The sequence below is a fragment of the Crotalus tigris genome, unplaced genomic scaffold, assembly GCF_016545835.1.
Source record: "Crotalus tigris isolate CLP2741 ecotype Arizona unplaced genomic scaffold, ASM1654583v1 scf7180000017765.3138416, whole genome shotgun sequence".
Taxonomy (NCBI): domain Eukaryota; kingdom Metazoa; phylum Chordata; class Lepidosauria; order Squamata; family Viperidae; genus Crotalus; species Crotalus tigris.
In genome coordinates, this window is record NW_024096620.1 from 54,307 (window position 1) to 79,498 (window position 25,192).

The following is a 25,192-nucleotide window of genomic DNA, read 5'->3' on the forward strand; positions in this document are numbered from 1 at the left end:
AGAAAGGCCAAGAGAAGGAGGGTGGCACACAGGAAATCCAGGTGAGGTGGGGCAACTTACCAGAGTGGCTTGCAATCTTCCCTGCCAAATTCTCCATTGACTTTGCTTGTGGGAACCTGGCAGGGAATGTGGCAAATAGTGATCACATGACTGCGGGATGCTGCAACTGTCGTAAGTACAAGCTGGTTGCCATGTGCTGAAATCACAACCAAGTGTCTGTGGGGTTGCTGTAACACTTGAAACTTTGAGGACTGGTCGTAAGTATCTCTTGTTCAATACTATTGCAACCTCAGTCACTGAACAAGTGGTTGATAAGCCAGGACTACCTGCGTTATATAGACTGATTGATCATTTAAGACTAGCATCTTAAGTTTACCAAAGAAACTGCATACAATCCAGAACACTGCACTGCCCACATTTCCCTAGCTGTTTCTGTATCATTTTTTAACCTAGCACCATCCAACCTTGAACTTTCAAATGTTATAATTTTCAAAAACTAGGAAAAGGCTTGAAAATCTATAAGCGACACATTTCAATGTTTTGCTCTCATGCCATGGCAATCTTTTATAATATTCAGCCATTTTACAAAGTCTTCATAAAAGAATGAACTGATGAATTATTTCTCTCAATTGCTTTTAATTGCCCTATTGATATCACATATTTTAGGTGTTACTAAAATTATCACAATCTAAATTTTAAAGATGTGGGGGACATATTTTATAATCCCTAGCAAAAAGTTATAAATAAATTTTAGAAGTTACATTAATTTATTATATTTTTATTACTTTATTTCTTATGAGAAAAAAAACTAAATACTGAATAACATAGTATCTAAACAGTAGACCAATTCTACACAATCAATCTGTACTTTGCCCATCATTAAGCATTTTAGAAATTGTAGTTTTAAAATTTGCTGCATATTGTTCCAATAATATTGTTTCTAAATCAGTCATGATTTTAAAATATATTATTTCCTTTTTCTTCCTTTTTTAATTTAATCATTTTATTTAAAAACTTTTTTAAAAAAGGAGAAAAATTAAGAAGTTAATGCAAAGATATAGCATCGGTGTAAGTAGACAAAGAAATTGAAAAAGTTGTACAGTTACTGCTCATTATATCACTGAGGAAGGATTAATCTTAAAAAGCAGAATATACTGATTTATTTTTAACCAAAAAAAGGAAAGGTTTTTTTTAAAAAAATTAAACTCTTGAGCTGAATGCCAATTCCACTACTTTATTTTATTATTTGAACATAAATCACAACATAAAAAAAGAAAACATCCACTAAAAACACTACTTTCTAACATCCCTTTCATTGTACTGATAAGACTTAAAATTTTCATATTTCTAAACTCAGTTCTTTAATTATTTTCCCCATGAAATCATACTCTGAATGTTTAAATTTGCAATGAAGGTAGATAGACAGAAAGACAGATATGAAAGCCATTCTTGTATGTAGTCATCCATTGTGAATATATATATGGTGCTATTGACATGGTACTCCTCGACTTTTGATTGTAATGGATCCTGCCTATCATAGTTTAAGTTGTTATAAAAATGGATCATAAAATGGATCATCCATATGGCCCACTCAATTTTACAATCTATGAATGCTGTTGTTGTAAAGTGAACACTGCGGTTGTAAAATAATTACACTGTTCATTATAGGCTAGTTTTGCCAAAAGCTTGAAGTAAATGCCGGTTTTGGGGAACAGTGTTGTAAAATGTGGCCACATATTCAAAGGACACTCAAAACTGCCATAAACACAAGCTGATTGTCAAACGCCTAATATGCAGTCACATGATTTTTCTCAAGTTTTGTCTTAAAGTACTTTCTTTTTACATTTTTGTCCTCTTACGTGTCCCTATACCACAGGCATCTACAAAGTGCATGAGCTAGGACTGTCCTTCAATACTGAAGTTCTACCACTTGGGAGACAAAAATCAAACAGTAAACTACTTGCTCTTTAATATACTCTGCGCTTTCCCCTGATGGGAAAAAAAAAATACTCTGCTTTCTCTTCAAATCTTATAAATCTTGTACCTTTTACTAAAAGACTTCATTTTCAGCTTCCAGATTTGAACAAAAAAACACACAGAACATAAAGAATTACAACTGAAAAGTTAAAGAAAACTACTATATTCATAATGAACCTAGTTCAAAAGTCTATACTAAACAAATAGAAAGATTTTAATGCAAAATTCTTCCCTAGTCAGTTAACATACACAGACTTCAAACAGTTTGAACCTAATCAAAGTGCTAGCATTTTTAGAAACAATCTAAAAAGCTAGAAGTACCAGACCTAAGAAATTGCAAATATTAAAAACCATCACTTCCAACCTATCTATAAATTTTCTTCATAGCAAGTATTAGGGCCGCTATGTGGTACAATGGGCATCAATATGCTTACACATTTTGTTTTAAATTTATATCAATTGGAAACAGGAGTACACCAAAGTTAACATCATCCTTTTTATTTACCAATAATGTCCTAGCATTATATATTTGCACAGCCATTATTAGACAAGAAAATGCTTATTTCATTCATCCTAATGCTTTGTTGGAAAATGTGGCTGCATATCCCACCTTGTCAATCAAATCAAATCAAATCAATCAAGGTAAGTTTATTAAATACTGCATGTTCTACTAACTGATAGGTCTATAAAGATAGCCTTGCCACACAGGTTTTTCCCTTCCCTTTTCCCTTCTGTGAAACTTTAAGTCAGTAGTAGCTGGGCCACACTGGCACTTAAGTGTAGGAAGAGAATACTTTCGGCACATAAGGCATGAATGTTGAGATGAGAGCTTGCAGTCAAGTCATGCAACAGAGTAGAAAGAGAAGATACAGAGAAGAAACACCAGGAGAAAATTGGCTTGGTACAATTGGTAATTGGTGATATGGGCAAAGCAAGTGCAGAATTCAGATATACAAGCAACTCAAAGCTGTACAGAATGAAGGATCCCAGCAGTCACCAACTCCTCCAGAAATGCTTACAACAGCCAGCTGATTTGCTAATTCCCTATAGCTATACAGATATTCTTATGTGTTGGTATCACAATCTTCATATTCAATAATATATTTATATTTTTGGAGAATTTTATTCATAGTTTTATCTCTTAATATTATAAGCCTCTGTGTTACTTTGTAAGATGGGTGGCCAATAAATTTAACAAACAAACAAATATGGGGATTTTAAGCCACACAGGCTTTTGGAGCTCCACAGAGCTCTTTCAAAAGCAGCAGGAAGCAATATTTTCCATTCTTTCACTTGAAAAGTGGAAAGGACAGAGATAGTGTCTTTGCCAACAGTGAATAAACAGTGAATAAAGTGTTTCAGGTGCCAATCAGTCCACATCTTTCTTCTTCTCTCTGCTGCTCAAGAAGTAATTGAGTTAATAAATTTATTTGGGCAGGGAAAAAGCCAAGGGTTAAGTTTAAAATTATGCAAGACTTCCGTGAGAGGGGTGGACTTAAGGTACCAAATTTGAAATTATATTACGATGCGGTGGTCTTAACACTAATCAGTGATTGGGTAAATTTGACAAATCCTGAGATACTTCATTTAGAGGGATGGGATTTACTTTATGGGTGGCATGCCTATTTAATATTTAATAAAAAAATGGACTGGGTCTTTAAATCTCATATTTTAAGAATTTCTTTACTTAGGATTTGGAGAAAATATTATAAAAGTGATTTTAAAGTTCCATTATGGGCTATACCTTGGCATGCGATAGAAGGAATAAAAAGAGGAGTAAAAATGGACATGGTGTCTTATAGTCAGTTACTTAGATGGGATGGGCAAAACTGGCAGTTAAGAATACGGGAAGATTTAGCGCAAGAAAATATTATTTATTCTTGGTTTCAATATAGGCAACTAGTAGATAAATGGAAGGTGGATTGTAAATTGGGTTTTCTTAGAGAAGATGGAAATCTTATTAAGCAAGTCAAGGATCAAAGACAAACCCATATCAAGAGAATTTATGGGGTATTAGTTGAAATGGACTCAGAAACGGAATTAATTAAAGATTGTATGATTAGATGGGCGCAGAATTTTGGTGTCCCAGTCTCATTGGACATTTGGGAAACCATTTGGGTGAGAAATGTCAAATTTACACAAGCACAGAACCTTAGGGAGAATTTTTATAAAATGTTTTATAGATGGCACCTTGATCCACAAAAAATGTCTCTTATGTACCCTGACGTGCAACCCAAATGTTGGAGATGTGGTTATAAGGATGCTTCCTATTATCATATTTGGTGGTCATGCAGAGAGATAAAAGCATTTTGGATCAAAATATGGTGGAATATCCAGAGAATTTTTAGAAGGAGGGTAAAATTTACTCCGCAATTATTTTTGTTAGGCATTGTTACAGATTGTGATACAAAGGAGGTTGTATTGATGTTAAATTTGATTACAGCCGCTAGGCTGTTAGTAGGACAATATTGGAAGAAGGAATCTTTGCCTACATTGCAGGAATGGTTACTTAAAGTAGCTTATCTGGCGGAAATGGCAAAGATTTTGGCTTTCTTAAAGCAACAAACGCAAGAGAAGTTCCTTGCTGTTTGGGACAAATGGATAAAATTTATACAATTTAGATTGGGTATACAAAAATATCACATAGCTTTTTTATAAGTTTTATTTTTATATATATATATAGATATTTTTTTTATATATATATATAAATATAAATTTTTTAATTTAATTTTTTATTTTTATTTCTTAATTTTTAATTAAGCCTATATTCTGCTCTGGGAAGCTCAGGGGGGGGAAGGGAGGGTTTTTGTGAGGGGTGGGGGATGGGGTTTTTTTTTTTTTATATATATATATATGTAATGTTTAGTTTCTTTTTTGTATATGTTGCCTTTTGTTTTGTATTGTTTTTGTCTTTTTGTAAAATTTATAAAACTTTCAATTAAAAAAAAAAAAGAAGTAATTGAGATCACGGTATTAGGGAAATGCATAATACAATGCTCACAAGTACACTGAAGGTAAGATTAGTTATTTAAATGAAACAGGATTAGCTATTTTCATTGTAGTTATGTTTCGGATCAATTTAAGAGTTGGGCTGGAAGCTAAAAATGTATCAGGAATACTCTAAGCCACTAGTGTAAAACTCGCCACTTCACGTGATGTGTCGTGACTTTTTTTGCATTGCTGGAGCTGGAATGGGCGTGGCCTCTGTATGATGCAACCAGCCCGCGGGCCAGCAGTTTGACACCCCTGCTCTAAGCAAACAGGGATGTTTCTTCCATCCTATTTCAAAAAAGGCTATTCTGCTTCCTTTTTTCTAAATTTGTTGTTGTTAATTGCGAAGTCGTGTCCAACCCATCGCGACCCCATGGACAACGTACCCAAGTCTTCCTATCCTCTACCATCTTCTGGAGTCCATTTAAGTTCACACCTACTGCTTCAGTGACTCCATCCAGCCATCTCATTCTGTCGTCCCATTCTTCTATTGCCCTCAATCTTTCCCAGCATTAGGCCCTTCTCCATTGAGTCCTTCCTTCTCATTAGGTGGCCAAAGTATTTGAGTTTCAACTTCAGGATCTGGCCTTCTAAAGAGCAGTCGGTGTTGATCTCTTCTAGGACTGACCGGTTTGAACGCCTTGCAGTCCAAGGGACTCGCAGGAGTCTTCTCCAGCACCATAGTTTAAAGGCCTCAATTCTTTGGCGCTCAGCCTTTCTTATGGTCCAACTTTCACAACCATACATTGCAACTAGGAAAACCATGGCCTGGACTATACGCACTTTTGTTGGCAGGGTGACGTCTCTGCTTTTTAGTATGCTATCTAGATTTGCCATAGCTTTCCTCCCCAGGAGCAAGCGTCTTTTAATTTCTTGGCTGCAGTCCCCATCTGAGGTGATCTTCACTCAATTACACCACTTGAAGCAGCATCAGTGGCAAAAAAAAAAAAAAAAAGCCACGGAATGTTATTTCCTGTCTCTTTATTCATAAAAACGTTCTACACTACAATCATGAATTTTAAGATACAAAGATTATACAAAGATTATACACAATTTATTTTAAGAGTTTGTTCCATTAAAAAAAACTATAAAAGAGTTTAATTACTTGATTAAAATACTAAACTTTAAACAGATTTCCATTTTTAGCATAATATGCCTTGGTTAACATTTCAGACATGTTAATGTTTCCAAAGAGTTAGAATTAATTGAAATTTGAAATGCGCATTTTGTATTCAGAAGGAGCTAGAATTAACAGCTAGTTTTAAACAACTACTGCTCCTAAGTAAATTTTATTGGCTATATGTCAACCTTTATCCACTCAAATTAATTATATAGATCTATTCCAAACAATCCACCACCCACTTCAAAACAAATTCTTTTGGAAAGCAATTAAAGGTAGCATAGAGAATTATACAAAAGCTATATAAATATGAAAAAAGCCTAATTTTGGATTACATTGGTTGTCATTAATGTAATAACCTAAGTTTATAATATCATATGTAGGATAACCAAGTTTTAATTAATTTTTCATACAATTGTTAACTTAAAAGCAATACATTTTGAATCAACATAGTTAACAAGCAACACCATAGAAATCTCAACTATATAGTTCCTACTCAGCCTCTCTTGGCATAGCACCTTAATGTTCTCCATTGTACAGACCAACTAAATTGTGATTCTATTTATACTGGTCAGGACAATGGGGAATTAAATACTTAAATACTAATACACATCTTACATCTTATTTATTTTAAATGTATCTATCACATTGTTACATTTGATATGAGCTAGATAGATTATGGAAGGTATATCAACTGTATCACATTTATTCATATATATACTAAATCAGCACATGGATTGAATCTTAGGTATATATACATTTTCCTTATTTTCCAAACATTCCAGCACAGTACTAGTTTACATTTTAAAAAGTTAAATGATTTTTTCCTGGAGATGAAAATAGAAACAAAATGGAAAATACGGGAAAGTGACAAAGACTATAAATACATGGTTTCATCTATCTCTAAATCTGGTCTGCATAGGTATTTATGAAAGTCCCAAAGGTGCTTTTTCAAAAGGCAACTGGACTTGCTTTGTTTTTCCTTGAAGATGTTTTGCTTCTTATCTAAGAAGCTTCTTCAGTTCTTGAATGAGAAGCGAAACATCTTCAAGGAAAAACAAAGCAAGTCCAGTTGCCTATGAATCGGATGACTGAAAACCTCCTTAGATGTATTTATGAATGCAATTTCCACTTCATTGTTAAGTTTTGATATCCAGTGAGGGAAATCTAAAAGTCAAACATCAGAGTTTGTCAGAACTTTAAATGAATATCTTGTCTTCAACTAGATACAGAAACCCTGGGGTAGTATAAACAGAGGCAAACTTTCTAAAGTCCAGTACCTTTCAAATATATTAAAGTTTATCCTTAGCTAACCTCATTAAACTCAACACTTTAGAAAGTAACCAGATGGGGAAAATTAGATAAGTTTAATAAAGAAAAACATGATTTCATTTATGCAATCTTGCACCAAGTATTACTCTGAAAATCAACAGCCTTTAATAGTGGTATCTGCAATCTTCTGCTACTTTTGTCAAAACAATGAAAGCAGTTCTGCCTTTTGGGATGTGTCTATATAACATAATGCAGACAAAAAAGAGATGGGGCTTACATTATAATACTGCTTTCATTACTTTGACCCCCCAATTACTCTTGGAATCTAATGGCCTCTTAAGTATTTCTTGCTGGGAATCAGCATTCTATTTACTGAATATGAGGGCTGAGATTTTGATGTTGGAGGGGAGATTCCAAATGACATTACTCTAGTCTTACTCCTCAGTAAGTAATTCAAGAAGAAAGCCTTTTAACAAAATCTACTTCATTCCAATAAGGTATGTTTAAGAAAAGTTCCTTATGAATTAACCTATAATAAACATTATTACCTTATCATCCAAAGATTTGCTTTTTACATAAAATATCAAATAGTTTGCTTTTCTGATATTTATCAGACAGTAAAATATCTTAAACATTTATCAAATTTTTGCTGCCTAATTTCATTATATTCAAAATCTTATAAAATAGCATTTTATAAGTGCAAGTAGCTCTAATTTTTATCAGCCATCCTGAGTGACATATTAGTGCTGGAAAGTAGACTATAATTTTTTTTAATCGTATAGGATATAAAATCCAGATTCCAATTTATAATGTCTATATTGCCTGCCATCATCTCCTAAGCACAGTACTTTTGCACTGTTGCCAGATAATATTGTGCATTTTCACATATATTCTTAATGCTACTTAAAGTCTTTTGTTTCATGGGAGTCACATTTGTAGACTTGCTGTTTTGTCTCACCATAGAAATAGAGCCAAAGGACCAGGAGTTCAACAGCAACTTATTCAGAAGCTTATCAAACAGATGTTTTGTGCAGGTGTTTATTTAATAATAAATTCATATTATTTATCTATGTATCTGTTACATTCTGGAATACAGTGGGGCAAAAAAGTATTCAGTCAACCACCAATTGTGCAAGTTCTCCTACTTAAAAAGATTAGAGAGGCCTGTAATTGTCATCATAGGTAGACCTCAACTATGAGAGACAAAATGAGAAAACAAATCCAGACAATCACATTGTCTGATTTGGAAAGAATTTATTTGCAAATTATGGTGGAAAATAAGTATTTGGTCAATATCAAAAGTTCATCTCAATACTTTGTTATATATCCTTTGTTGGCAATGACAGAGGTCAAACGTTTTCTGAAAGTCTTCACAAGGTTGGCACACACTGTTGCTGGTATGTTGGCCCATTCCTCCATGGAGATCTCCTCTAGAGCAGTGATGTTTTGGGGCTGTCGTTGGGCAACACGGACTTTCAACTCCCTCCAAAGGTTTTCTATGGGGTTGAGATCTGGAGACTGGCTAGGCCACTCCAGACCTTGAAATGCTTATGAAGCCACTCCTTCGTTCCCCGGGCGGTGTGTTTGGGATCATTGTCATGCTGAAAGACCCAGCCACGTTTCATCTTCAATGCCCTTGCTGATGGAAGGAGGTTTGCACTCAAAAACACACGATATGTGGCCCCATTCATTCTTTCCTGTACACGGATCAGTCGTCCTGGTCCCTTTGCAGAGAAACAGCCCCAAAGCATGATGTTGCCACCCCATGCTTCACAGTAGATATGGTGTTCTTTGGATGCAACTCAGCATTCTCTCTCCTCCAAACACGACGAGTTGTGTTTCTACCAAACAGTTCTACTTTGGTTTCATCTGACCATAGGACATTCTCCCAATCCTCTTCTGGATCATCCAAATGCTGTCTAGCAAACTTCAGATGGGCCCGGACATGTACTGGCTTAAGCAGGAGGACACATCTGGCACTGCAGGATCTGAGTCCCTGGCGGCGTAGTGTGTTACTGATGGTTGCCTTTGTTTCGTTGGTCCCAGCTCTCTGCAGGTCATTCTCCACCCCCCCCCCCGTGTGGTTCTGGGATTTTTGCTCACTGTTCTTGTGATCATGTTGACCCCACGGGGTGAGATCTTGCATGGAGCCCCAGATCGAGGGAGATTATCAGTGTCTTGTGTGTCTTCCATTTTCTAATTATTGCTCCCACAGTTGATTTCTTCACACCAAGCTGCTTGCCTATTGCAGATTCAGTCTTCCCAGCCTGGTGCAGGTCTACAATTTTGTTTCTGGTGTCCTTCGACAGCTCTTTGGTCTTCACCATAGTGGGGTTTGGAGTGTGACTGTTTGAGGTTGTGGACAGGTGTCTTTTATACTGATAACAAGTTCAAACAGGTGCCATTAATACAGGTAATGAGTGGAGGACAGAGGAGCCTCTTAAAGAAGAAGTTACAGGTTTGTGAGAGCCAGAAATCTTGCTTGTTTGTAGGTGACCAAATACTTATTTTCCACCATAATTTGCAAATACATTCTTTCCAAATCAGACAATGTGATTGTCTGGATTTATTTTCTCATGTTGTCTCTCATAGTTGAGGTCTACCTATGATGACAATTACAGGCCTCTCTCATCTTTTTAAGTGGGAGAACTTGCACAATTGGTGGCTGACTAAATACTTTTTTGCCCCACTGTATATTGAAAGCAGTTTTATGTGTATTACGAATCAGGCACAAGTTATGCTTCTATCACGTATCTTCCATTCCATATACTCTTTCAACTTTCTTAGAATCAATGCAAGCTATGCATAAATGGAAGAAGGACTAACCAAAATTATACAACATTTAAAAGAAGTGGCCAAATGTTTTTTAAAAAGACAATTGTTGTGAGTGAGCACCATCTGCAATCCTAGGTGCAAAAAGTTGGATCTTTTACTCTGGAGAGTTAAGAAAAGCAATAAAAGCAGATAAACATATATATTCATATACTCTTTAAAGTTAGTTTCTTTATTAAATATTCATTTTCTAATTCAGGGCACATCTTATTAAAACTTTATGATCGATTAATTTAACTGATTAATAAATAATGTTTACAAATTGGGCAAGTTAAGTGAATTTCAAATTTGTATTCTGGAAAAGGCATTCTTTGGAAAGTTTAGGAGGTTCCACAGTAACATCACTAAAAAGCAGAAACTTTCCCTGCGTAACAGTAGCTACTGGGCACTAAGTTTCAGATGAGCCAAAAAGTACATATATTCTGGAATTCACTGACAGCAAAAACTTAAGATCTTTAGTGAACAATGCCCCTCACTCAAAGTATTTGCCCTTTCTCAGGTCAGATAGGATGGTCACACTCCAGGTCCCTTTCATTAAATGTTGTCATCTAGTGGTATCTAGGCAGTGTGCCTTCTTGATAGCTACTCATGCCCTTTGGTACACCTTTCCCCCAGAGATCTGGCAGGCACCTACTCTCCTTGCTTTCTAGAAAGCCTAGAAGACCTGCATTTTCCACAAATGTTGGAGTAGAACTGACTGAGGCTGGAGCCCAGTAAAGCTGTTTGTTGATGTTTGGGAGTGTGTTTTTTCCAGTGATATTGAGAGTTTTATGATAGTTATGTTTTTACTGTCTTTATTGCTGTTTTTAAGCTGCATGAGGTTATGGTTCATAAGATAGGTGAATGAAATAAATAAAAGCCTTTTATTACTTTTGATACTACCCCAAACCACAGAAACTGAGAAAAATGATCTGCCACATCAAAATACTGAAAACTGGCTCTATAATTACTTCAGTAATAACTTTGTTGTTTTAAATTTTGCATGAACATAATATAAGTGACCTTCTACATTTTAAACAGGGGTGTTGTGGCTCAGCAGTTAAAGATACTGAGGGGGTCAGCTGGAAAACTGACAGCCCAGGTTCAAGACCCAAGCACTGCATGACAGGGTGAGCTCCTGTTGCTTGCTACAACTCCTACCCATCTTACAGTTCTAAAGCTTGCAAATGCAAATAGATAAATATGTACCACTGTGATGGGAAGGTAATAGCATTCTGTGCGCCTTGGTGTATAATCATGCTGGCCACATGGCCATGGAAAAGACTTTGGACAACGCTGGCTCCTCAGCTAAGAAACGAAGATGAGCACTGCCCCCAAAACTGGACAGAGGAAACATTTACTTTGCATTTTAAACATTTATTTTCTAACATACCAAGTATAATGGGCATTCCATAGCAAACATTCACTTAATAAAGTGGCAACATTTTAGCAGAAACAGTAACTTCTCCTTTATCTTTATATCAGAAAAAAATCTCCCCATCTGTTGATAGTAGAATGCATACAATTACATTAAGCAGTAAGTTATTTTATTGCAGTTATTTTATAGCAGTAAGTTTGTTGAATAAAACATGATTGGCTAAGTTGTACAATATACAAAATCACATATTTCTAGCACATGTGACATACTGTATACACTAAGCTGAATCAAAAACTGCATTATGTCTCAATATGAAGTGTGAGCCTAGCCTGCATATTATTTTTTATTCCTATATTTATTCATTGTTCTAACTGTACGTTGGACGATATTTACAAGAGCTGGTTGTTTAAATTAAATAGGTGTGATTTTTCTTTTTAAAAAATCAAAACAGACTTTACCTATCTAGTTAAGCAAATATTAAAAAATATATATGTAAAAACAGCATTATGATCAGGCCATGTATTATCCATCCATGATTTATAAATCAACTGAAAATGTAACTATATCATTGTGGAATACAGGGCTGGATAATTTCATTACCTGAAGCCAAATACATATAGTTCTACATTTATATATTTGTCTATGGTCACTTTATACAGCCTATATTGCTTAAGAGATCCTCAATGGCATAAGATACATTAATATTCATCTATTACATTCATAAAATTGTGGGAATCATAAGCCATTGAAAAACAGTGTATTTCATCGTCTATGTAAACACAGGAAATAGACAGCAGTCAGTAAAGACATCTCATTCAATACTCATTCCAAATCCAGTACAGGTACTTGAGATTTTTAGGACATAGGCTTTAGCTCTAGCGTTAGAAATAGACAGGTCCTTGAGTGAATGAAATGCATAAATGAAAACAGAGCATTCTATAACTTTCAGTTTCTCTTCTATAAGTCCAATATATGTATATATTAAAATAATGTGAAGTAACTCAAGGAATAATTAAACAATTCAGCAATTATTCTGCAACAATCACTGATTTCAAAAGTGTTTGAGATATTTGATTATTGGCTTTTTTAACGATAATTGAAATGCATAGGTTACATAGCATCTACTAGACTGGCCTAAAGCTAAATATATAACAGAAGTTACTAACCTTTTTGCCAGCAACTTTCACAAATCATCTAAAAACAGAAATGTGTCTGAGTTTTACAAATTACTATGTTAAAACAGCCTATTTTTTAGATTCATGTAGAACAAAATATGTACAACCAGAGTTTTATTTCAGTTTTTACTTCCATTTTAATCTCAATCTCTCCCCCCCTCTCTGTGTATGTGTGTGTGTGTGTGAGAGAGAGAGAGAGAGAGAGGGAGGGAGGGAGGGAGGGAGGGAGGGAGAGAGAGAGAGAGAGAGAGAGAACTTGCTGTTAAAAATACTGCTTAATTCTAACTTTTTAAATGGAATATGTATTCAGGAAATCTGTTTTCCATGAAAGAATAGATCAGTGGTTCTCAACCTTTTTAATGCCGCGACCCCCAACCGGTTGTAAGTCGAGGACTACTCAACTGGTGCAGCACCGTTTGCAGAATGGGACTTTTGGCGGGCTCAGCAGGGCAGAGACAGCCTGGACAATTCCTATTGGCTTTTGAAAGCTAATAGAATTAGACTCTATTCAAGAGAGTCTATTCTATTGGCTTTCAAAAGCCAATAGAATAAAAGGGAGTAGCACAGCTAAGGAAAAGGGGGAAAAAATGGCGGACTGTGTTGTTTGGCGACCCCAGTGAAATGGTCGTTCAACCCCAAATGGGGTCCCGACCCACAGGTTGAGAACCATTGGAATAGATGCAAAATTTATTTTTAAGTGCAGATTCTGGCAAATATATACAAATAACATCAAACCTAATGAAAAATACATTGTCACTGTATTGAATTCATATATGCAATTTCCCCTCTCAAATAGGTGATTATAGCAATTAGGTAATATAAAAAAACACATATATGCATTTTGTTTGAATTAGAAATCTTAAAAGTTTATTCAGTGCAGATAAATACTTTTCAGTCTGTACATATCTGGCTTCATGAAGTTGTCTTCTAATTATTTCACTTTTATTTTAGCATTGTGAAATGAGCATCATATCTGGTATACTGTGAAAGAGAACTTCCTCTTATGTACCACTGCCAATAAATCTTAATATAAAATCAAAGGCTACATCTGTCACCATTTGAGGTGTTGGAGCTCCACCCTCCCGTCAGCATATATTCTTATGTAAGTATCTGCAGTTATATTTTTAATACTGAAAATACATCACATATTAAGTATGAAACCTTTTGCATAAATTAAATTTGAATTTACTTTTGATTTATCAGGTATGTATGAAATACTGATTTATCTGTAGCAAATTCTATTATATTGTTCTATAGCTATCTACAGACCAACTCACATGAATCATAGTGCTTCATACAAGCAAAAGTGGACAAAATGCACTAGGCTAAAAAAATTAATATTAAAACAAAGACTATGTTGAGTTACACAATTCATACGAATTTATATTCTATTTATTTATGAAGAACCAACTATTTTTATTTATTTATTTATATTTACACACACACACACACACACACACACACACACATTTTCATGGCTGATAGAATTATTAAATTGAAATCAATTTTAAAAAATTAACTGCAGAATTTAAATAATAATTACTTTAAGATCAAACTTAAAAAGGCCAAATTTAAAAAAAATCCAGATTTTATTCTATCACCACAACTAAGCTAAAGAGCGCCATATGCAGATACAGATGTCAGCTATATATTATTTACTAAAATAAAAACTATTCATATTAGTATCAGAATGCATGCTGGAACATGCATTGAAACATGGAAGTCATCAACCAACACTCCTTTAGCAATACTGCTTTTGATTGGCTACACGTAATTTATATTAAAAGATAAATAAATCAATACATTGGGAGGAACTAGTGATATGTAAATATTGTCTAGAAGCTAACAAAGTAACTATATTATAGAGAAATTGGGTTGTGTGGGCATCTTTTTGTGAAATTAAATAACTATTGCTTATTTAGCACTCTAAATCTGTAAAATAAAACTCTTCAAAATACCATGTTAACAACCTTTTTACATTTATCTTTAGTAAAAAAAAATACTTCTTTATTATCATTTTTCCTTATTTCAAAATAACTGATTCAAGGATATTTTGAAGATAGCTGTTAATTTGGAATAAATAAGGAAAGATCAGAATCATCAATTCAGTACTGTATAATTCACTTATGCTTTGGACAATGCTCAAGATTTGCACATAACTGCATTTTTTTAAAAATATCTGCAAGTTACCAAGATTGAATATGTTCCTCTTGAATCCAAATCATCACTATTTTGACAATGCATTGAGCAAGAAAATAAATACTTCATTCCAAACCTGTCAACTAAATCATTTATATAATGAAATTATCATTATCCTTTGAACATTCAAACCAAGCTAAATTCAAGTTTTTTAAACTTTAATGAATAAAGTATTGATTCTGGAGTATGATGTAGATCTAAAATTTGTTAATTTTTACAGGGAATGTAATTTACCCTTTTATCTTATTATATGTTAATAACTGTATCTTACATTTACTCTTTCACTTGGGTGGTTTCTCTTAAAATTCCTGTCAACCATTCCCTTGGTAGGTTTTCTATTAAATAGATTTAGGGAACAAATTGATTTTGTAACATTCTTACAACTCAAGTCTTATTAAATATCTTATTCATGTCTGAACCATAAGTTGGGCAGTAAATACATACATACATACATACATACATATACATACATACATACATACATACATAATATATACATACTTAGGCCAAATGCCTTAAAGATTTAAATAGAAATTTAAAATACCAGAAAACCAAAACTAAAGGAAAACATGCTATTAGCTAAAGACTTTTAATAATAGATTAAAATCTTATTAAGAAGCACTTTAAAGTTACATTTTTATAAATTTGCTACTCTAACACTTCTTCAATCAATGAAATAAAAGTCTTCTATGTGTTAATTAGTGATCTAGCTTCATAAAATATTCTTTATCTGACCTGCTATGATTAACTAGATATACTCCTTTTTGTCTTAGTTGCAGCATGAATATTTATGTTTGATATAAACACAAGGATATTATCCAATTTTAATGTGTTACAGGAAACATAATTTCCAGGCGCTAAACTATACTGCTTGACTGCTACTTCTGAGATCTAATATCTAGTTAATTTATGTTACAATTCTCAGTCAAGCAGTAAGTAAATGAAATGCAATGTTACTTTAGTTATAATTTTCATTATTTACAAAATTTGCTAAACTATTTAGAAACTTTTTATATAAATCCGAAAGAAAAAAGTCTATAACATGATATTCAGAAGGAGGAAGTGATTTTGTTTCAAATGGTATATTAGAATATTACTAATTATGTAATTGATATCAGAATTATTTTTAAGTTTTACACAAACCCTATAGTTAGCCAAAAAAACCCACATTTTTTAAAAATAATCTGGTTTCTGCAACATTCTTGATTGGATGAATGTGGGGAATAGAGCTGAATTAAAAGCATTTTAGGATTCTTTATGAACAAATTCAGAGTTAACAATCCCACAATTACATCTTTTTAAAAAAAAAATACTGTATCACCATGTACTTCCGAAATCTATCATTTTGTCCTTAGTAAATTATTCTTACATACGCAAACAAAAGACATTCCTCTAACAACAGCTAAAGGTGTTTTATTAACCGACCAATATCATAGGTCATTCTCCTTTTATCATGAGAAAGGTGCGACACACTGTGCATAAAAAATTAAAATCCAGCCCAATGGATAATACATGCAAAATGTCTCCTACGATCCCACCCGTTCTTCTCCTTTAGAAAATAACCCTGCGACGACAGCACACCAACACTGGGAGAGAAACCTAGCCAATTAATATGGCAACAGTTACGCAGCCTAGAGAGAAAATGATCGCCCTCCTCCTCCTTTTCCAACACTTTTCCCCGCCCCCAGACACCCAGATCTGGGTTTTATTTAATTTTTCCAGTGATCATATAAATCTTCTATTAGAGAAAGAAAGAAAACAGGAATCCCTTTCATGATTACATTTCCAATTCTTTCAAACAATGGTGCTTGTCTAATTGGTCTCAATCTAATATTTTTATGCTAGGCCCCGACCTACAAGCAGGGAACTGAAACCTTCACACGCGCGAAAAACGACGAAGGTTTCTCTACCGCCACCCGCAGCAGGCTGACACCAGGAACAAATATTTGTGGATTTTTATTTAGGCCAGTGTGTGAGAGTGGTGCGACAGACTGAAGGGGGCGAGAAGGGGAAAGAGAAGCAGATAAATAAATGGCCGATGATCTACCCCGACAAAAACGCCGCCTATGTAGGGATGAGGGTCTGCAATTCCTTTCTTTCATGCCACCCTCCGAACACTTCCCTATCGCGGATCATTTTTTCCTTCAGGGTCCGGGTAACTAAAGCCATGCAAACTGCGCAGCAAAAACACTGGGGCAGGGCGAGGGAGGAGAGAGAGAGGGGAAGAGGAAGGGGAGGGGGTGAGAGAGAGCAGTTCTTGTCTCCATGAGACACCATTACAAAAAGAGAGAAAAACGAGGGGGGAGAGGGAGGGGAGAGCGGAGGAGGAGATGATTAAGAGAATAAAAGGAAAGGTGTCAACACAAGTTACTGGGATACACACCGTGTCCCGGACACAAGGGGAAGCTTTTTCCTCCCACAGCTAAAATAAACCACCGAGGAGAAGGTGGAAAGGACCCGGGCCTCTTCGTCCTCTTACTCTCCCCTTTTCTTTCTCCTTGGGCAACCGAGAGGAGGCTCTGTGCTCTCCATTCGAACCCCCCAACCCAACCCAAAAGTACCTGAGAGGAACCCGTGGTTTATTGGCAACCCAAACCTCAACGAGGGCCCGAGCCAAACAAAGCGCGGCCTATATGTCCCTAACAGGTCCTCGGAACGGGGAGAGCGTATCCTCCGCTTGCAGAGGGGTGGGGTGGGAAAAGGAACCCCACCCGCTTCGCCGTCTTTCCTCTGCCCGCGCCCCTTTGCCGCCCTTGCCCTTGCCGCCCCTCCCTCCCTCCCTTTCTCTTACCCCGTTCCCCAGCTGCGATAGCGGCTGCGGCGGCGGCGGCAGCTACGGCGTTGTTGTTGTTCCTCTCCGGCGGCGGTGGCGGTGGCGGTGGAGGTGGCGGCGGCAGTTGCAGTGGCTGCTGCTGCTGAGGCGGCTGAACAGGAGGAGGCGGTGGCGGCGGCGGCTGCTGCACCGGGCGCGGCCTGGACACTCGCCTGGGTCTCCTGTTGGCGGCTCGGACCGAGTTCATTTGCCGGTTCGGGCGGGGGGAGGAGAGGGGGTCGCTCCTCCGGCAACGAGACTTGGGGAGGGGAGGTGGGGGAGGAGGAGGAGGAGGAGAGGGGGAAGGAAGGTTTCCTGGCTGAGGAGACCGGCCCAGAGGAGCTCGCTCAGAGAAAAGGAAGGCGCCTCCTCCTATGCCTCCGTTGCCGCCCGGGTCTCTCCTCCGCCGGCGGCGGTTAACGAGGGGGATGCTCGTGCCGCTGGTGACCCCCTTCCCCCTGCTCGGGAGCTCGCGCTTTTCCCTCCCACCCCTCCCCAGCCCCCCCAAGAAGGTCTCTCTCAAGGGAGTCACCCACAGCCGGCCCGGCTTCGGCTTAAGTCCGTCGCCTCTCCGTGGCAGGAGGAGCCATGGACACCGCCAGAGAGCGAGAGAGACAGAGGGAGAGAGGGGGGGGGAGGAGGAAAAAAAGGCCCTCCCTCTCTCCGTCCCTCTCTACACTCTCACAACGGGCAAGGCGACAAGCCTTGGCTCATCCAATCAGCGCATCCCGCATGGAAAGGATGAGGCTGTTTGGCCAATGGTGGCGAGGCTTGCATGTTCAGGCCGAGGGGCGGCTGGTATTGAGGAGGTGGAGAAAAAAAAAGGAGCGGAGAGGGAGGGAGGGAGGAAGCTGAGAAAACTAGTGGGAGGAGAGACGGCGGGGTAGGGTGGCAGGAGGAGGCCGCAGAAAAAGGGGGCTGTATAAAAAGCTGAGAAGCGGGAGGCCAAAGAAGTACGGGGAAGGCTTGAGAGAGTGGTTCAGGGCAGAAAAGTCTCTAATTTGTCCAGAACTGAACTCGAGGTTCAGGAAAGGGAGAGAGCAAATGGGGTTCCGTCTTAGAACTGGGTCAAAGGTACAAAGAGTTCCAAAACAGTGTTCCTGACAGAGAAATATAAGAATTTCGTTTTTTCGAGAGTGAAGTGAAGGAGCATGGGATGATAGTAATGTAGTTATTATAAATGATTATCTCAGCTCCAAAGAAATGATTAATCAGTTCCTGAGTGGGGAAGGTGGTGGAGCAGAAAAGAAACAGTGGTTTAGTTCTGAAACAGGATTTGGTTTGGCTCATCTGGGACTCTTCGGTTTTCAGGGAGGCTGAAAATATTTCAAAGAACATAGAATAAAAGGGTAGGTATGAAATAATTTTTAGAAAATAGTCTCAATTGGGGGGGGGGGATTCTTGATATTTCTTGCCGGATGACTTTCTTCCCGTCTGTTTGGATACTACAGTATTCTGGAGTAGGTGAGTATAAGCTTTCTCAGGTGGAGGTACCAATATGTTATATTTTGTGGATCCAGTCCCTTTTCTTAGAAGCTATTTCTTCTGTTTTAAAATATCAGCATTGGAAGTATATTGTGGGATGCATCAATGAGTTGAATTTGTCCAGGCAATTTAAAAATGCCTCCCTTTTTAAAGCTGCACACTTATTAAAGTTAACATATTTATAGATCCCTCTTAATCTTCTGTGCTAGAGAGCCTACTCGGTTTTTATGATCTTGGATTAGAAATTTGCTTAGATGCTTATATTAATGTGTCTTTGGCAAATGCCCTTTTTATTTTCCTGACCATTTTTAACCTTTCCAAATTGCTTTTATGACTACAGCATTTGGTTAATTCTTACTGCCTTTACATCTATTTTCATGATATTTGTTTTAATGCATTTAATTATAACTTATTTTATCCCCCCACCTCTGCAAGATAACTATGTTACTCCATTGCATGAAAAACCATAAAGATTATTATAAAGGCTAACAAATTTGTAATAGGTTTTCAAGGACTACAGAAACTACATAGATGTACCATTAGATTTATATGAAAGGTTATCTTATTGTTCTATGACCTATTAGTCTTAAGATAAACAATTTAGAATTTGTAAAAATGCAATCTCTGTTATAATTAGAACATATTTACATTTGTTACAACTGGAATAAATTAATATCACAAATTACTATAGTTCTTTCTTTGGATAGCTATTTAATTTTATTCCCCATCTCAAAATCATCTTCAGCATGTTGGTCATATGTATTACATTTTTTATTAAATTATTTTGGTTTTGCACATCCTATATGTTTGATATATTGAGTGTTCAATGTACAGAGTACTCTTAACCCTAATAATTTCAAGCATATCCTTCCAACATGTGTGTGTGTGTATAGGAGGTAACCTCTCAGTGCCACCAAATTCTGTTATTCTAAAGTTCTCTTCCTCTTCCATTTTTATTTTTTTAATATATAAAAATCCTTAATTCTTACCAAGAAACTGGCATAGGTACAATCTAACATTATCTTCCTAACCAGAAGCAAGCAACATGGCATCATTCTTAAAAGACTAAAGATAAAGAATCCTCTACCGTCAACATATTTGTTGAGGGACCTCTTCTTCCCAGTTACATTTACCCATCCTATCAGATCCAGCAGAAGAGGCATGTTACAGGTCCCATCTATTAAGAAATGTAATCTGTCAAGAGAAGAGAGTGTTTTCTGCTATGATGTTTGCCCTTATTCCCCCGGAACTTAGATTGACACCTACCCTTCTGATAGGACCTGAAGACTCAGATATGCCATCATGCCTGGAAATCTGACAGTAACAGTGAGCTTTGGCAATGGCTATATTAAATGGGTATATGGTTTATATTCACCAACTAACTATGACTATGCTTCATGTTTTACTATCTAAGCTGCTGCAACTGTCTGCTTACCATAGTGGGAGAGCTCATATATTCTACAAAATACTGTGAACTTATCCAGCCATTCAGCCAAGGAGAATTGTCCAACCTTTCATGAGGTGTATCCTTTGACCCACTAAACCGACACATAATCTACAACTTAGATGAAACACTTTGTTTTCACTTGAAGAATACTATTAGTCCATTTAGTGATCTTTCAAGGTTATGACATTACTGAATGAACGCTATTTACAACCACTCCTTGCAGTTCTGACCATTGCAACACCCTCTTGGTGATATGATCAAAATTTAGGTACTTTATGACAAATCACATTTATGACCAGTTACAGGATCCCATGATCACAACTGGGACTGCGGAAACTGCTTCGCTAAGCATCACAGTCAAGTGTTTTCCATGAGGCCCTCTTCACTTGATGAAAATTCTGATCCCAATTAGGGTCATAATCCGAGACCTATACTTTCAAGATATTGTCTGGAACAAACATTCTATTTCTAACACATCATATCCTGGAACAGTAAGCAACCACAGTTCATACCAAACCCAAATATATTTTTAAAAATACTGCAGACATGCCCAGATGGATATTGATATTTGATTTCTACACTGAAAGCTATTGCTAATAAGCCCAAGCCACAGTTGTGTATTCTCCTGATACAACAATATTAGTAGAGCAGAATGCCATTCAAGATCTCAAAAACACAGCTGACGATGGAGGGCAGTTGTCATAAGCACAATTGATTATATTAAGGAAGCCAAGAAGTAACTCTCCAACGAACTACTGTGTACAAACAAGAACCACCATCCCACTCTTTCTGGCAATGGTTGGTTGGCAACTGCTAGACATGGACTGTTGGGCTAAGGAGATGATATTCTCTGCCAATTATGCAGTTTAGTTCCTGTCTCCAAAAAAACTCCGAATAATAAAGATTTCCCATAGCCTGGCTGATTGTGAGGATGCACAATAAGAATTGGCAAGTACATTGAACTTTGACAAATACACAATGATTCTTAAAAAAATCTGTAATATTAAACTACAGGAAATAAATAATTTTCCCTAAGAAAATGTGTGATACATAGTTACGGATATTCAATAAAGTGAAAAATTAGCACATATAACCCTAACGGATAATTATTATTCTGAACTAAATAGTTAAAAATATTATTAAAGCACAAGGAACAATGCAGTTCCATGACTAAAATCAAACAAGTTTGGGACTGATCAAAGCTTTAGCAAAAAAGTAATTTGGAGATAAATTACATACTTACGGAGAAAATTGTATTGAATGACTTGAGATACCAAGTTGCCATATGTCATTAAAAAAACAATAGACAATGGTCCTATTGATTGAGCATGATAATGTTTGCAGTTCAGTATGCCTGTTGAATCTAGGTTGGGAACCCTGCATCAGTATTGTCTATCTAGCTGTTTATCCCACGGGTCGGCAACCCATGGCTCCGGAGCCACATGCGGCTCTTTGAGCTGCCTCCTGCGGCTCCGGAGCCTGTTCTGCCATTTGCAGAGAGACAGAGAGGCACTTGCGCTTCCTTTCCCAGGCTGGCTCAGTCCAAGCACACATGGCTGGGGAGTCGCGCAGGGAAGCCCTGGGATCCCTCCAGGGAGCGGCCCACCAAAGCCTCCGCTAGCATGGGAGGCTCCAGCGTCACTGGTGGACAGAGCTGACCAGTCGGCAGGCCGTTGCAGCGGTTCCGACCCGAAGATGCCGGCAGCGCAGAAGATGGCCAGCTCAGTGGCTTGGGGACGGCCCGGGAAACGATGCCGTCGCTGGCCACCGCCTCAGCTGGGACTCCACGCTGCCCAGGCTCGCCCTCTGCCCATGGGATGTAGCCACGGTGCCGCTGGGGAGGCTAGTGCCACGACAGGCCGTCCCTGGGCGGTGGTGGCGAGTGCTGCTCCGGGGTGCCTAGACAGTGTAGCAGAGGAGGGTGTGGGGCAGAGGTGGCAGCAGGCAGGACACACAGCGTGTCGGGCAAAAGGCTCTCCAGGCTCTTGTTGGCCTGCTGGCGGTGCAGCCCCACCTGGGCGGCCATGACACGCTGCCACTCTTGTGGCTCTTCAGCCATGATAGCACGCCATGGTTGCAGCAACATGTGCAATTGGGCGTCCACTGCAAGGGCGCCTGGGCCGGCTGAGTCACTGGGCCGCCCATGTACAGGTACGGGGAGCCGTAGCCGTTCATGGCGCCCTCTCACCACAGCCGCTAGATCCACCTCACTCGCACCAGGGCCATGCTCGGCCAAACGTGGCAGCGCTGAACTCGTCCTTGGCTCCAGTGCAAGTTGGCTGATGGCTCCCTCGCCCGCCTTCCCCACCTCTCAGGCTGGTCTGCGGTGCCCTAGGTGCCTTTCAACGCCTTCTGCTGTCTCCTGCCCCCCTCCTTCGGCACCCACTCACCCCCCCGGCTCGAGAGTGGAGGCCCTGTCTTTTACGCTGGCCAGCCCGGCATTCACATGACGTGGGGCGGGATGGGGCTGGCGAGAGACGCACCTTCCCGGCACGGCACAAGCGCCTGCAGTCCAGGTGGGCAGGGAGGTTGGGAGGGGAGAGGCCGGTTGGACACTTTTGCAGGGTCCCACCTGGCTCTGGTACCGCCTGCGCTATGCCAGCCGTCCCCAGTGCTGCCCAGATGAGCGCCCGCAGGGTCCAGATCAGGCCGGGCAGAGGGGCTCAGACAGGGCAGGGGGGAAAGCGCAGAGGAGCTGCCCCCAAGTGCTAGGGCGGAGGAGGGGACCCCAGTCATTCGCCAGCGTCCCAGTATGTCTTGCTGGGCATGGACCTGATAAGTTTGTTCACCAGGGTCCTGGCTGGAAGAGGGGAGGTCCCGGGCCAGGCTCACTCTCTGCCTCTCTCTCTCTCTCTCTCTCTCTCAGCGCAATTGCAAGCTCGCCTGCCCAGGGAGGGGAGAGCTTAATAGGGGCGCGGGGGGCGCTCAGCCACCATTCTGGCTGCTGCGTCTGGGCACCAGGGCTGCTACCCTCTTCGTGGCAGCAGCATTGCCTTCCATGCTGGTCCCATAGCACGCTAGGCACGCCCCCGCACGCTCACGGGAATGATGGGGAAAGGGGTGGGCAGTACTGGTATTGGAGTGGGAGGAGGAAGAAGGGATCTGTGGGGGTGTGGAGTATGGGAGGAAGAGTCGGAATCCAAGATGCTCAAATCTGAGTGGCTTCCAGCAAACATGTGCCGAAGAAGTGAGGGGAGAAGAAAGAGAGGAAGAGAAACTGCGGGTGGGGGGGAAGCACCCCGTTTCTTCTTCTGGTGCAAACTCTGCTGAAGCCAGAATGGGGGGGGATGAGGAGGAGGAAGAGTGGCGATTGACAACCTGTGCCAGCCAATCTCTTTGGGGAGGGGGCGCAGGATGGAGAGGAGGGCAGCTTGCCTTGGAGAGGGAGAGGGAGAGGAGAGAGGGAGTCAGACCTTTTTGACATTAAAATGAAGATAACGCTGCATATATCCTTTTTTACCTTTGTGTGTGTGTGTGTGTGTTTATACACACACACACACACATATATATATGCAGTGTTATCATCATTTTAGATATCAAAAGGGTTTTGCGGCTCCCAGCGTTTTCTTTTTGATGGGAAACGGGTCCAAGTGGCTCTTTGAGTGTTTTGGGTTGCCTACCCCTGGTCTATCCTATTTTGTGAGCCCTCCCAGGTTAAACCAGGCAGGAAACATGACTAGAGGAGCTAATTATACACTATTGCAAGGCTACATTAACAGAATTTTGCAGTTCTGAAGGAACAGGAACCCTCCCAATCTGATCAACACATTGTAAAGTTTTATTACTGCTTATAGTACTGTATTTAGTATGCAGTTCTTTATTACTACTTATAGTAATAATTTCAAAAGATGAACAGGAAGTTTGTGGGTTAGTTGCCTTGTAGGTAGGATCTTTTTTTTTTTTTAAATGATCTGAAGTATAAAAGAATTCCAGACAGAAATGGAATATAAGGTAGAGGTTGTTTCTCAGTAACCCCTGCTGAATAAGAAAATGATCATTTGAGTTCTAATATTCAAAAATGCTGGAATAAATTGTGAGAAGTTAAACAGTTAAAAAAAACTAAGGAAAATAATTAATGCATACTTACTATTCTGAACCTTTAAATGAAATACCAAAGTTGTTAAATATTTATATTAATCACAAATAACTAGACAACCCGTGAGCCATTGAGTTAGTTTCAGAGATATTTCCTTACCAGATTCTTCCAAGCATTCAACAGTGCAAGAGCTTCTGTATTGCCTTCACTGTATCTACCTTGAAAATAGCCCATGTTGAACCGTAAAGCATAGTCAAATATCAGTACAAGAAATGTTTTATGACATTTGGCATTAGGTCATAAACTGTTTTATGATAATATTTTATATCCTAAACTGTTTTATAAAAGTTGCCAAATTTCAATTCCATGGGAGTCATAGGTCTCAGATTTTGGATACATTCTGTACGTTAGCCCATTTGAAGTCCCTTGGTTTAAAAATTGTTGCCCCATGATGTACCATTTCATCCAGTTAAAGGTTAAGAGAACAAG

The 25,192-nt window shown here is 38.7% G+C and overlaps 2 protein-coding genes across 6 annotated transcripts in view; one reads left to right on the forward strand and one right to left on the reverse strand.

The window, feature by feature from the left end:
- The window catches only part of LOC120307121 (F-box only protein 11-like), a 70,092-nt gene extending 51,862 nt beyond the window's left edge, over positions 1-18,230 (reverse strand). The window contains exons 1-2 of one of the 5 annotated variants that reach the window (XM_039341422.1): positions 17,715-17,821; positions 12,716-12,743 (exon numbers count right to left, since the gene is read on the reverse strand). In XM_039341422.1, the coding sequence (XP_039197356.1) occupies positions 12,716-12,743 (28 nt within the window). In that variant the 5' untranslated portion in view covers positions 17,715-17,821. Of the gene's footprint in view, positions 1-12,715; positions 12,744-17,484; positions 17,623-17,714 lie in introns of those variants that run through there. The other 4 variants (XM_039341420.1, XM_039341419.1, XM_039341421.1 and 1 more) reach the window with 4 other exon arrangements.
- Positions 18,231-19,139: 909 nt separating this feature from the next.
- The window catches only part of FOXN2 (forkhead box N2), a 118,587-nt gene continuing 112,534 nt past the window's right edge, over positions 19,140-25,192 (forward strand). Inside the window, exon 1 of the mRNA XM_039341426.1 lies at positions 19,140-19,199. The gene's annotated coding sequence lies outside the window, so the exon portion shown is untranslated. The remainder of the gene's footprint in view (positions 19,200-25,192) is intronic.